Source organism: Psammomys obesus, unplaced genomic scaffold, assembly GCF_907164565.1.
Source record: "Psammomys obesus unplaced genomic scaffold, mPsaObe1.curated_primary_1811, whole genome shotgun sequence".
Classification (NCBI taxonomy): domain Eukaryota; kingdom Metazoa; phylum Chordata; class Mammalia; order Rodentia; family Muridae; genus Psammomys; species Psammomys obesus.
The window spans coordinates 5,139,775-5,155,010 of NW_026596069.1; the positions used below are offsets into that span (position 1 = coordinate 5,139,775).

At 40.2% G+C, this 15,236-nt stretch overlaps 1 protein-coding gene across 1 annotated transcript in view; it reads left to right on the forward strand.

Annotated features, from left to right (window-relative positions):
- Rit2 (Ras like without CAAX 2) overlaps positions 1–15,236 on the forward strand; it is a 341,614-nt gene that overhangs the window by 148,201 nt on the left and 178,177 nt on the right. The window contains exon 4 of the mRNA XM_055625523.1: positions 10,349–10,540. Coding sequence (XP_055481498.1) covers positions 10,349–10,540 — 192 coding nt within the window. The remainder of the gene's footprint in view (positions 1–10,348; positions 10,541–15,236) is intronic.

The following is a 15,236-nucleotide window of genomic DNA, read 5'->3' on the forward strand; positions in this document are numbered from 1 at the left end:
ATATTAGTGTGATGTCGAGGACTAATATTAGGAAAATATTGAAAAAGTATTGGCCCTTATGGTTCCACAACAGAGGATAGTTTGCGCATCCAGTAAAACACTTCAGCTCATGACACACAAACATCTACATCTGAGCTGAGGCGTTTCAGGCCGTGTCGTGTGGCTTGACACTTCCACACTGCCAAGCACGCATAGTCTGCTTTCACAACCAAGGTAACAAACACAACCAGTGAAACACAGCAGTGGCTGCCAGAAACACCTCAGATGCATCAAGCATTTTGAGTCTGAATTAATTATTGGCCAAGTAGGCAGAACCCGTGAATCAAGAAAACAACTTTATCTGAATAGGCCATGCTTTACCTAATATATATATTATATATATTATATATATATAATATATATATAAATATATATTATATATATAAATATATATATTTATAAATATATATATTTATATATATAAATATATATATATTTATATAAAGATGTCATCACTACTTCTTTAGATTTTGAGTTTCTTGCTTGAAGAGTAAAAAGACTACATCCCATAATCACTACACTTTCAATTTGCCAGAGAAAGTCCAGGCAGGGAGCTTATCATGTGGGCCCACACTGAGGAGCAGAGCCAGTGGAAACAATGGAGCCTTGGGAGCTGACCCCATTAGAGTGTGCTTACTTAAGGATTAACTGGTGAGAGAAGTCAATTTGTAGCATGGTTTTGGATTGTGTGTGGTTTTAGACCCAGGCAGATGAGAACAGATTGATGTGAAAGCAAATGGATAACCATTGCAACGTTGGAACCAGAATCACTTCATAATATTGCAGTAGTTAGAGGAGATTAATTGCACATACAAACACAGGATGGATTGCTCGGAAGAGTGAGACCCTGAGGCTACAGTGGCTGTCATTCATTACCAGCCATCACTGAGGAGAAGTGAAGTGTGACTCACACCTGATGCTGCTCAGGAAACATGTAGACTGTTGCTGGATGTACTGCTGGTATTGTGGAAGATACTTCCCTGCTCTGAGCATGGCCTTTTCTCACTTGTATGCAGGAGTGCTGGCTTTTTTTTTTTTTTTAAATTTTTATTTTTAGTTACATTTTGTTAACTCTGTGTCCCAGCTGTATCCCGCTCCCTCATTCCCTCCCCAACCCCACACTCCCTCCCTGGTCTCTTCCCTGCCCCTTTCCAAGTCCCCTGATAGGGGAGGACCTCCTCCCCTTTCATCTGACCCTGTTTTATCAGGTATCTTCAGGGCTGGCTGCTAAGTCCTCCTCTGTGGCCTAACAGACTGCTCCTCCCCTGGGGGGGGGGGGTGTCAAACAGCCTGCCCTTGAGATCCTGTTAGAAATAGTCCGTGTTCCCCTTACTTTGGAAAACTACTTGGTTACTGAGCTACCACAGGCCACATCCGAGCAGAAGTTCTGGCTTTGTAATCCAACACTAAAATCTTAGGACTTTTTTTGGATACAATGATTATAAATGTCCTGAATTCTTAGGAGTTCTTATTCATTATCCATAAATGTTGAACAAAGGCCTCACATTTTCATTTTCACCAAGACCCATAACTTATATAGTGGATCCTGTATTGCAACTTTGGTTTATTTCAATTGTATTTGAGACAGAGATTTTTCCTGACTTATCGTCATGATAGACTAATTCTAGTCCTTAAATTCCCAATGTTCAATGTCAACATTATAACCAGTTTTCCTAGCTTTTCAATCACAAATATCAAGAAGATTTCAACCACCTGTCCTCACACACTGCTTTATTTTCTCCATTTAAAATTTTTTATTTTAGGTAAGCTGTCCTCAGTATCTTGAGGTTCAGGGAAATTGCTTGGCGTGACTAGGGTTGGAAGTAGGCTATGTGTTTGGAAACCCACTACTGTAGATCCTCATGTGCTGGCACTGAAGTAGCTGCCCTTTGTTCAACTACAGAAAAGTGAATATATTCAGCTCTAAGACATAAGTATCTGCAATTGATCATTTTAGACTTTAGCTTTGGCTTTCTGGAAATTCAAACTGTCAGTCCAATTTAGTTTTCTCATTGCATCCCAGTTTTAATGACCAATTTTTATACATTCTTTTCCATGTTTAGCTATGAATATTTTCCTTCACAGTATGTATTCCTTTAAGCTATATTAAATTTATATGCCTGGTATGTGTAAGCGTTCAATAAATATTTGATAATAAGCTAAACAGAGTGTGCGTATCAATCATGACACATTGCATTTCTATAAATACAGGTAGAGCAACTGATAATGATGGAGAGAATTGTCTTTTCTGGAGGAAAAGATGGTATTCCCACTTGTATTTTTTCACCTTAGGTACAATTTTGCTCTATGTTACTGACATTTATAAAATCCTTTGTTCTCTGACCTTGGACACTCTCTCATTGTGGATTGAATACCTTCCTGTACTGTGGGTGAGACTCCAAACGTGGGCGCCCACTCTCACAGTCCTGTGGACACCTAGGTTCTAGAGGCTCCTGTTTCCAAACCCGGGAGACCACACTCAGCATCCTGTGGACACCTTCCTGGTCACAGCAGCTAGTGGTGCTCACTCTCACTGCCCAGTAGAGGGAATAAATTCTGGTACCGAGGGGTAGGTGCAGTTCCATTTTGCCTATTCCCCACCTGGCTGGCTCAGCAGGTCCAAACCAGCCAGCACAGCAGACAGTGAGCACAGCAAATCTGAGCTAGGCTTGCGAGCCAGGTTCCATTCCCTACCATCTAAGAAAAGCCTGTGGGACACTGGAGCAGATCTAGGCTAGGAGATCTTTCTACCTTCTTTCCAGCAGCCTTCCCCACCTGGGTCAGAAACAACATGGCCAGCACAGCCAGTGAACCCAGAGTGGCAGAGCCAAGACTGGAACCCAGATCCCATCCTCCAGTATTTTGTGGAAGCCTGTGGAACAGCTCTAGACTCAGAGATCTTTCCGCCTGTGCCGCAGCTACCTGGGTCACAAACAGTAATTTTTTTTTTTTTTTTTTTTTTTTACTGTTTTCATTTCTCATATATTCAATCACTAGGCATGGAGTCAGGCATATGACTGATTTGGCTTTTGATCTGCATTTTTGCATTAGGAGAGTGACAATGGCATGTGTGTGGTTATCTTGAGACTGGTGGAATCTTTCCAATGAGAATAAACAATAGTATGTGTCTGTTACATTAGGGAACATTTACAATGGTCCTTTATTAGTGTGTTTGTGTGCCCAAATTTGTTTGTTTTTTAAACACGAGGCAGAGATATTTCGTGCCAGCTGAACACAGACAGGAGATGGTTCATGCCTTTTCTTAACATTCCTCAAAATCCTTACTCTGCCTGTTAAGAACTTGGAATATGACTGAATTAGTTACTTTTCTGCTGCTGTGTGATGAAACAACACGATCAAAGCTACTTATAGGAAAAGAGTTTATTTGGGGCTGATGGTTCTAGAGGGATAGGATTTCATCTTCGTGATTGCAGGGGAGCATGACAGCCGGCAGGCAGGAATGGTGCTGGAACAGCAGCTCAGCACTCATGCCTTCATCCACAAACAGGGAACACAGAACACTACCTCAAAATGGAGCAAATCTTTTGAAACCTCAAAGCTGGCCCCAGTGACATACTTCCTCCAGCAAGGTCAGTCTTCCTCAAATAGCTGCTAACTGGGGACCAAGTATTCAAATACCTTTTCATTTCATTCAAACTACCATGGTGATTTTTATCAGAAATTATTTGTTTTTAGAACTCATAGAATTCCTACAAGGGAAGATGTCAAAACAAAAAAAGGGGGGAGTAAACTGTAATATTTATTCAGAATAATGTTGAAGCATTTTCTAGAGTCTGCTTTCCTAGGTACTTTGATGTTTATTGATAGCAAATGGAATGTAGCAATATTCCTGAATAATTAACTAGCAAGTTTCGTTTACAGCAGGAAGTATTGGCATGAGCGGATAAAACGCAGACAACAGAGTGTTTCAGAATCTTTAATTCATGGGATAATGAGAACGGAAGAGACATGTTTAACAGGCTTTCCCCTGTGGAGAGATTTCTATATCATGCTACTAAGATGCAACATAGCTACAGAGCTTATGCTTAGCATTCCTGGTGCCATCAGCCTCCTGAGTGTGTTCAAGACAAACGGGTGCCCAGATTCTGAGAGAGTGACAAAGACGAGCCCGGCTACTTGGAATGACCCCATCGTTGTGAGCATTTCATTGTATCTGATTCATCGGTGAAAGGTCTCTGACTTGAATCCTGTGGGTTTTCTGATGATTGTGGTTGAAAACTTCCCGCCTTCATACTGAGGGCGGTACACAGGGGTCACGTGCTTATTTCACAGTGAGAGTGTCTGTCCTGCTGAATCTGGAATGAAGGCTTGAAGCGTATTTTATTTTAAAAATTCATCAAAGTGTTTTTATGCTTATTCTCTCAATTGATTTCTTTCTCCATCCATATAGGGCAGGGCAAGTAGATCCCAATCTTGCTTTCACAAATGAAGAAATTGAGAGATTGAGAGATTATGTGTTGAAAGATGACAGTCTCAGTGATCACAGGCCTGAAAGACACACCGTTGTAACTCCCTTAGTACGCCTTCAGGTTATGAAGGTGAAGATTGAACACCTTTTTTGTTACTGTAGTTTTTGGGCCCAGGCTGATCTTGGAATCATAATCATTTGACTCAGTGCTGGAATACTGGAATTACAGGTGCCCCTACCATATCTTTCTCTCTACTTTAACACAGCTTATATATGACTTTTAATTTCACCACCAAGCTCTGCTGGACTTTCATTCACTCTCTAAATATTGCTTTCTGTAAATTTTCCTTTTATATCCTTTGCCTGTATTCCATTTTCAAATTTACTAGATTTTTATGCTATAGTTGTTGCTGAGGTAATCAAATGTATTGTTTTATATTAAATGTAGGAAATATCATAGAAAGACATGTGTCTAGCACAAATTAAAATAATCCTCAGTTGGAGAAGTAGCAAACACGTAAAAAAAAACACCACGAACTCCTTCATTCAATAAATTAAATCCATAAGTAGAGCAAATACACTACTGAATAATCAACACAGGAGATCAACAACACAACTCAAAAATAATGAGCAGATCAAAGAGACGTGGTTCTTTTTATCCCAAAGTAAACAAATTAGTTTAAAGTAGCGTTGAAGAGGATAAAAAGGAACAGCCACCTTTAAAAAAATGATGATGATTACCTTTCCTTTTTCTTATTCTTTATTCTTCTCTCATACAATACATCTCAACTACAACCTCCCCTTTCCCATGTCCCCCCTCCACCCAAATCCACAGTTCTTTTGCTTTCCTTCAGAGAAGAGCAGGCCTCCAAGTGTTATGCTATAAAATATGGCATAACAGGATGCAATAAAACTAAACATAAAACTTCATGTCAAGGCTGGATGAGGCAATGCAATAGGAGGAAAAGGATCCCACAAGCAGGCAAAAGAGTCAAAGATATCCCTACTCCCCCTGTTAGAAATCCCACCAACTCCCCAAGCTAAACAGCCAAATCATGCATGCAGAGGGCCTACTGCAGATCCGGGCAGGCTTTGTGGTTGCTGCTTCAGTCTCTGTGAGTCTCTATGAGCCCCGCTTAGTTGATTCTGTGGGCCTTGAACTCCCTGGTTTCTATAATCTTTTTTTTTTTTTTTTAATAATAATTGCTATTTTTTTTATATTAATCACAGGTTATTTACTTTGTATCCCAGCCATAGCCCCATCCCTCATTCCCTCCCAATCCCACCCTCCTCCTTCATCTCCTCCCTGCCCCTTTCCAAGTCCACTGATAGGGGAGGACCTCCTCCCCTTCCAACTGACCCTAGCTTATCAGGTATCTTCAGGACTGGCTGCAATGTCCTCCTCCCTGTGGCGTAGCTCCTCCCTCGGGAAGGGAGGGTCGATGAGCCTGCTATTGAGTTCATGTCAGAAATAGTTCCTGTTCCCCTTACTAGGGTACCCACTTGGATACTGAGCTACCATGAGCTACATAGGAGCAGGGGTTCTAGGTTATTTCCATACATGGTCCTTGGTTGGAGAAACAGTCTCATAAAAGACCCCTGTGCCCTGATATATTTGGTCCTTATGGAGCTCCTGTCCTCTTCAGGTCTTACTAACTCCCTTTTATTTCATATGATTCCCTGCACTTTGCCAAAGGTTTGGTTATGAGTCTTAATATCTGCTTTGATACACTGCTAGGTAGAGTCTTTCAGAGGTCCTCTGTGGTAGGCTCCTGTCCTGTTACTTGTTTTCTCCTACATCCAATGTCCTGCAATCTTTTACCTTCCTCTTCTGTGTGGTTCCTCAAGCTCTGCCTAATGCTCAGCTGTGAGTCTCTGCCATCTGCTCCCATCAGTTGCTGAAGGAAGCCTTTATGAAGATAGTTGGGTTAGGCACCAATCTGTGAGTATAGCAGAGTATCATTAGGAATTATTTCATTGACTTTTTTCTTTTTTTTTTTTTTGTCAGTCATATTTGGTTCTACCTTAGGACCCTGAGCCATCCACCTTCCAGTTCCTTATCATCCAGATAGTGTTCAACATGGGCTCCTTCTAGTGTCTTAAGCCTCAAGTTAGACCAGTCATTGGTTGGCCACACCCACAAGCTCTGAGCTACCACTGCTGAAGTGTATCTTGCCAGCAGAATAGGTTGTGGGACAAAGGTTTAGTGGCTGGGTTGGTGTTCCAGTTCAACTCTTTGCCTAGTTACAGGAGATGGCAGTTTCAGGCATGGTACCCTCCATTACTAGGAGACCTTGCTAGGGTCACCCTGATAGGTCCCAGGAAGTTTTCACTGTGCTAGGTTTCCATGCTGCCTTCTAAATACTACCCTCAGTGTCTCTGCTGTATTCTCCCCCTCTGCCCCCGCCTCTCAGACTTGACCTCTTCTGTTGCCATCCTCACTGGCCCCCAATTCCCCCACGAAAACTATTCTATTTCCCTTTCCCAGGGAGATCCATACACACACACACACACACACACACACACACACACACACACACACACACACTCACACACTCACACACCCATAGCCCTCCTTGCTACTTAGCCTCTCTTGGTCTATGGATTATAGTGTGATTATTCCTTACTTAACAGGTAATTTCCATTTTTAAGTATACATATGTTTACCTTTAAGTATACATGTTTACTTTTATGGGACTATGTTGCCTCACTCAGGATGAGGTTTTCTAGTTCCATCATTTTACATGCAAGTTTCATGATGCCATCCCCCCCCCCCCCCATAGCTGAGTAATACTCCATTGTGTAAATATACCACGTTTTTCATCTATTCTTCCATTGAGGGATATCTAGGTTATTTACAGTTCCTGGCTATTATGACTAAAGCCACTATGACATAGGTGAACAAGGGTCCTTTGTGGTAGGATGGAGGGTCCTTTGGTCATATGCCCAAGAGTGGAATAACTCTTCCTTGAAGTAGACTGATTTCCAATTTCCTGAGGAACTACCATTTGATTTCCATAGGAGTTGTACAAATTTGCATTTCCACCAGCAAAAGAGGAGTGTCCACTTGCTCCATATCTTTGCTTGCATGAGCTCTTGTTGTTTTGATCTTAGCTATGCTGATGGGTATAAGATGTAATCTCAGTCATTTGATTTACATTTCCTGGATGACCAAGAATGTTGAACATTTCTTTAAGTGTTTCTTAGCCATTTAAGATTTTGCTATTAAGAATTCTCTGTTTAGACCTTTACTCCAGTTTCAAGTGGATTATTTGGTTTGTTGATGTCTAGTTTCTTGAGTTTCCTTTTTATTTGTATTCAATATTAGCCTTCTGTCAGATAGGGTTGGTGAAATAATTTTAATCAATCAAATGAAAGACTTGTATGGCAAAAACTTAAAGTTTTTGAGGAAAGAAAGTGAAGAAAATAACAGAAGATGGAAAGATAGTTCATGCTCATGGATTGGTAGAATTGACACAGTAAAAACAGTCATCTTACAAAAAGCAATCTACAGATTCAACATAATCCCCATAAAATTCCAACATAATTCTTTAAAGACCTTGAAAGGACAATACTCAACTTCATGTGGAAAAACAAAAATCTTAGGTTAGTGAAAACAATCCTGAATAATAAAAGAACTCCCAGAGGTATCACCATCCCTGATCTCAAGATGAACTATAGTATTAAAAACTTCATGGTATTGGTAGAAAAACAGACATGTTGATCAATGAAATTGAATCAAAGACCCAAACAGATCCACACACCTATGAACACCTGATTATTTTTTAATAAATCAAAACCCAGAAATATACAATGGGAAAAAGACAGCATCTTCAATAAATGGTGCTGATATAACTGGATGTCTGCATGTAGAAAAATGTAAGTACATCCCTGTCTATTACCTTGCACAAAACTCAAGTCTAAGTGGGTCAAAGATCAACATAAAACCAGACACACTGAACCTGATAGAAGAGAAAGTGGTGAATAGTCTTAAATTCATTGGCACAGGAGACAACTTCCTGAAAAGAACTCCAACAGCTCAGGCATTAAAATCAACATCAATAAATAGGATTTGGGCAGAGTGCTGGAATCTTTTACAGAAGATGAGGTAGATAGAAGGATCTAGAGGGGACAGGAACTCCACAAGGAGAACAACAGCCAAAATACCTGGGCCTAGAGGGGCCTGCAGAGACTGATACTCCAACTAAGGACCATGCATGGAAAGGACCTAGACCCCCTGTTCAAAAGAAGCCCATTGGCTGCTCAGTTTCCAAGTGGGTGCCCTAGGAAGGGGTACAGGGGCTGTCTCTGACATGAATTCAGTGGCTGGCTCTTTGATCACCTCCCCCTGAGTGGGGAGCATCCTTACCAGGCCTCAGAGGAAGATGATGCAGCCAGCCTGGATGAGACCTGATAAGCTAGGGTCAGATGGAAGGGGAGGAGGTCCTTCCCTATCAGGGGAGTAGGGAAAAGGCATAGGGGGAGAAGTAAAAGTGTGGGTGGGACTGCCAGGAGACAAGGGAGAAGACTGTAGTGGGATACAAAGTGAATAAATTGTAATAAATAAATATATATGTTAAATCAATCAAACAAACAAAGACCCAAAAGCTTCTGTAAGGAAAAGGACACCATAAATAGAACAAACTGGCAGCCCACAGAATGGGAAAAGAAGCAGCCACTTTTGTATAGAATATTATTGATTCATTATCATTTGCAGTGAAATTATCACAATTTCTCAAAATTAGAGGAATGCTATCTTTGAGCATGTCTACTTCTCAGGCATACCTAAACTTTGGTGGGAGGGAATTTAAAATATGCAATGGAACATTGTTTGTAAAGCACTGAGACTTTATGCCTGGGGCTGGAGAGATGACCCAGCAGTAAAACGTATGTTCTGTAGACAAGCCCAAGTTTTAAGTCACCCATTGCATCTATCTAATCCTTGTAATTTTACTAGTAGATTCAGAGTAAGAATAAATAAATAGCATATTTTTGACTTAAAGAAACTCTGGCTTACAGTTTAAATGTTAGGATTTTCAGATGCTGGGAAATTGTAATACAGATGGAAGCAGTATGAAAGGCTGAGCCAGCAGGGTCAGTCAGATGGGGCACTGGGACCATCTGGATAGTAGCCTGCCTTCTGTGGAAAGCAAGATGAAGGAGTTAGCAGAGTGTTGAAATTAATCTGTTCTCAGGCAGCTAGGTGCTTGTCTTTATGGGTGTATCTGAGGCAAACCTAAGAACACTGGAATATATGAGTTCATCTCTATTGCCCACGTTAAAATCTTCCCAGAAGGGCAAAGATAATCAATAGTGTAACTTTAGTGTGTCCTCCCTACCTCTTTCACTCCCCCTTCCTTTCTTTCCTTGTTGGGGATAAACCCAGGACCTTCCAGTGCTCGGCAGGCACTCCATCTCAGCCACAGCTCTAGCTTCTGTGTTCATACTTTTGAATAGAAAAGCACTTCATTTCCGCAGGTCCTTCGGAGGACTTGCTCCAGATTTCCCTTACAAATGGGCTCTTATTTGAAAAGCAAAGCCGGATTCCTTTGATCATACATGTCTTCAATGGTTTTTAGGAAAAAAAAGTTTCAAAAGACAGGCTGTAAGAAAATGTTTAAATATTAATGTAGGCATACCTAACACAAGCTCAAATGCACAGATTGGCTTGTTTTCAGAAGCGGAGGTCATTAAAATATAAAAACAAATCTTATGTTTATGACTTGTTATTTACCCTATCTGTCCAGGAGCTCTTTAAATCGAACCTTTTATAGCCAAATACCAATACTCTCAATAGTTCAAAATATTCACAAGAATATATTAAATGTCATATTGACTCTCTCCAACTGAAACCTACCCAATTACTCTTCTCTCCTTCAGGCAGAGTTCACGGCCATGCGGGAGCAGTACATGCGTGGGGGAGAGGGCTTCATCATCTGCTATTCTGTCACTGACCGCCAGTCATTCCAGGAGGCTGCCAAGTTCAAGGAGCTTATTTTCCAGGTCCGTCACACCTATGAAATCCCCCTTGTGCTGGTGGGTAACAAAATTGACCTGGAGCAGTTCCGCCAGGTGAGTGCAAGTTTTAGATTAGCTTGTCTTTGCCTCAAGCTACATGTGGCATCAAATATGAGTGCGTCCTGAGCTTCAGATAAGGACCCATGCTTTTCTCCCCCTAAGAAATCCATATATTTTCTTTTATAGTGTGTCCCCTTCCTCTGTATATTCTATCTTGTATGCTGTTTCACAGCATCCTCACCGGCAGTCCTCTGTGTTCTTGAATCTGGTGGGTATTAGATTTGCTTTGAACAACAGTGGGTAAAACGAACCAGTCTGTGGAACTTTGGAGTTTGAGATTTAAACATTATGCAGTTTCTGTGCACAATTACTACTTGAAATGCTCACACTGGAATTCCAGACTTCACATGAAACCCATGTGGCACATGCACCAAGCCCAGAGCTGTCCTTACCAAGGTAACGTGTATGCAGGCCAAGCCATCTTGTGTGTTTTCGCAGCATTGTGTGTTTCCTGTCATTATGCAAGACATCCAAGCCAATCCACCTGGAACGGTAAATGTCTCACAGTTGAGCATTATTTGTTTTCTGACTTACGGGATCTATAACAAGCAAAGGTTTACGTCGCTATGTTTTTGAACCATGCAGTGATAAACACCCTTTTTCTTGTACTGAATAAGATCATCCTTTCATATATACTCAGTATTTTCTAAATTATGTCTGCTGTGCCATCATGATTTTGATAATTTCATGTATTTGTTATACAAACTTGAGAAGGTTTTATATATGTAATATAATATTGAATACATATATTGTATATGTGTTGTATAATATATATATATACTTGTACATATTTGTGTATATTATATATATATATGTATATATATATATTTACAGGGAAATCAAATTTTTGTAAATCTAATTCTCTAAGTTGAGTTGTTTGGTTATAATTTGGGATGCTTCATCTTTATTTACACTGATTTTAAATGTGAACTGGCTCTTAGTAGTTTCTGTTATTCCTGTTAGTGACTAATTTTTAAACCAACTACTGCTGTAACCTACTAAGACCTTTTGCTGAAGTACAAATAATGACTAAAGCAAACAGAGGGTTCCCCCCCCCAATTTATGTGTCACATGAATTTGAGTTTTCATGTATCTATCTTGAATGACAAGTTCCCCAGATTTACCACAGTTCATTTCACTGTGTTCTCATTGGGTCAGACACCACTCCTGAGGCATCACCTGATGGGGAAAGCTGGGTGTCCTCTCTGAGATGGCTACATGGAAACCGTAACCCAGTTATCTGTTCAGGAAGCAGGACAACCATCACAGGATTCCATTCCTGTGATTTAGTTTGTAGAAAGAAGCTTGCATGCAAATCTAAGTTTTGTGAATCTAATTCTCTAAATTGAGTTGTTTGGTTATAATTTGGGATGCTTCATCTTTATTTATACTGTCTTTAAATGTAAACTGGCTTTTAATAGTTTCTTTTATTCCTCTTGGTGATTGATTTTTAAACCAGCTACTACTGTAACTTGCTAATAAAACCTTTTGCTAAGGTAGGAAGAATGACTAAAAGTAACAGAGGTGTTTTTTTTCCTAATTTATGTGTCTTATGAATTTGAATTTTCATGTTTAATGCATTTAATGCTTTCTTAAAATGGAAAGAGCTCATATAAAGCCAATATTTATAAGGCTTGGCTTAACATGGAAGTGCAGTTATTTAGTGCAATGCTTTTTGTGGTAATTTTTTTATATTTTATATTGCACTTTAGAGTCTAAGCATTTTAAAATGCAAACTATTGTTTTAGTAGCTGTCTGAGTTACTATTTACTGGTGTGAGGAGACACCATGACCAAGGCAATGTTATTATTGTTATTATTATTATTATTATTATTACTATTATCCAAATTTATTGTTATTTTCTCTTATATTACATCCTAGCTGCAGTTTCCTCTCCCTGACTTCCCGCTAGTCTCTTTCCCCACCTCTCATTTCCCCAGATTCACCTTCCCTTCACTTCCCCTTGGAAAAGAGCAGGTCTTCCAGGAATATAAACTAAATACAGCATAACAAGCCACAATTATACCAGGCATATATTCTCATATCAAGAGCCAGTGAGGTAGCCCAGTAGGAGAAGGGTCCCAAAGGCAGGCATAAGAGTTGGACACATCCCTGCTACCATTGTTAGAAATCTTAAAAAGAATGCTAAGCTATATAACCATAACGTATACGCAGAAGACCTAGGTCAGATCCATACAAGTTCCTTGATCTCTGTGAGCTCACTTGATTCCTGGTCATTTGATTCTGTGGGTCATGTTCTCAAGGTGCCCTTGATCCCTCTGACTCCTCCAATCCTTTCCCCCTCTCTCACATTATTAGAAGTCTTCACTAGTGTCATCCTTATAGATTCCGTGGAATTTCTATTGTACTAGCTTTCTACCTCGCTTCCCAAGTGCCTTCCTATTCTGGCCATCTCTCCCTGTATTCTCTCCCTCCATTCCCCTGCCTAATCTCTCCTGTTCCCATCCCCACCAGCCCCTAGTCTACCTCCTGAAATCTATTCTAATTCCTCTTCCTAGAAAATCCTTTGGACCCTTTTTACACTCTCCTTGTTACTTAGGTTCTCTGGGTCTGTAAGTTGTAGCATATTATCCTTTATTTCACTGCTATTATCAACTTATAAGAGAACACATACCATGTTTGTCTTTTGGGTTCTGGGTTACCTCACTCAGGATGATTCTTTTTTTTTTTTTAGTTCCATCCATTTGCCAGCAAATTTTATGATGTCAGTGTGTGTGTGTGTGTTTAATACCTTAGTAATTCACCATTGTGTATTCATTTTTTTAAAATCATTGTTTGATTAAGAGACATCTAGGTTGTTTCTGGTTCTAGACATTATGAACACAGCCACTATGAACAGTGTTGAACAAATGTCCTTGTGGTATGATGGAGTGACTTTGGGAGTGAGACAGAATATTATTTGGGCTTTTGAAACCTCAAAGTCAGTGAAACACTTCCTCCAACAAGGCCATACCTCCTAATCCTTCCTAAACAGTATCACTGATTGGAAAACAAACATTTAAATATATGAGTTTATGGTGGACATTCTGATTCATAGAAAAGCAGAAGCTATGCTTATTTGTCTCCTGTGTAAAGTTATGTGTTGCTGTTTCTCTATTTTGCTTCTGCAAAACTGTGTGCAATAATATTCTTACATTTCTGTAAGAGGAAATGTTCATCTCAAGAGCTTATTATGACTCTGTCCTCACCTACTCTGCAAGGGAAGAAGAAAGGAACAGCTTCTGAACCTCCCAGGTACCCCTCTGAAGAGTGGGGGTGCTTTGATCTCTGCCTTGATTAAGTTTTTGTCCATTTGACACAATCCAGTGTCATCAGGGAAGAGAGGAAATCTCAGATGAGAAAATGTCCCTATTAGATTGGCCTCCCGACAGGACTGTGAGAGCATTTTATTGATTAAGGATTGATTGGAGGACCCAACTCATTGTGGGCAGTGTCATCCCTGGGAAGGTGGTCCTGAACTGTATTAGAAAGAAGCCTAAGTCATGGGAAGCAAGCCAGTCAGAAGAAGCTCTCCATGATCTCTGCATCAGTTTCTGCCTTTAGGTTCCTGCCTTGAGTTCATCTCCTCGCTTCCCTCAATGGTATACTGTAACCTGTAAGCTAAATAAGCCTTTTCTTATCACACAAGTTGCTTTTGGTATTTATCGCAGCAACAGAACTCTAACCAATACACTTTCCTTAAGGCCTCTGAAGGTAGCATGAGGGTACACTGTCACGCTTACATCATTAGTGGTGCTAGGAGGCAGCACCTTCCCGTCAGTGTTTACAACACCTCCTTTATCGTACACTGAGAATTCCTGAAGAACAAACAGCCCAGACTGGCTTAGTCAGGGGCTCTATAAAAGACTCTAAGAATGTTAGGAAAACGAGAGCATTAGGAAACAGTTTCAGTCCACACCTTGTAGAGTGACTGCTCATAAGTCCACGTACTGGGACATGAGCTTTCCCATGCTTTCTAGGCACCGATTTTCTTGACTCAAAGAAAACCCCTGGCTCAAAGACTCAAACTATCCCTGAGGCAGGATCAGGAGGCTCCATCACACCCTGAAGAGTCGGCTGCTCCTTCCCAGTTAGCACTGAAATGAATCACATCATCACAAATAGCAAAGGTCACTGAAGCCAACACTATGAATAAACACTGGACAAAGTCACATTCTAATTTTACAGTCTTCCTTTGCAGATAACAACAAATAGACATGATAGTCACAGAGAATGCAGAACCATGAAAACACAATTACCACCTTCATAAAGGCCCTGCAGCACCAAGTCTCCAACAATGAATTCTCTGATAATGAAGTGCTGATGTGAAAATTGGGTTTCTGGCCGTGGTGTTTGTGATAGAAATGACCATTCCTGAAATTGCAGAGCTGTGGTTTTTCATTGCAATATGATTTCAATTTACACATTATTTTCATCCTTCAGCCCTGTGTTGTTGAAAGGTAAGCATATGAAGGATGATAGTATTAAAGAGATAAATCTATTGGCAGAAATTGACTTCAGGAAACTATTGTAGCTAGTAAGGAAATTAAGACTAAAATAGAATATGTATTCTATAATACATGAATGTTTGAAATGTTGTTTTTGTATTTTACATCTGAAACACACACACAGATATCTATCTATCTACCCAATCTATATGTCATTTATCTATCTAAAAGCAAAGATGCCA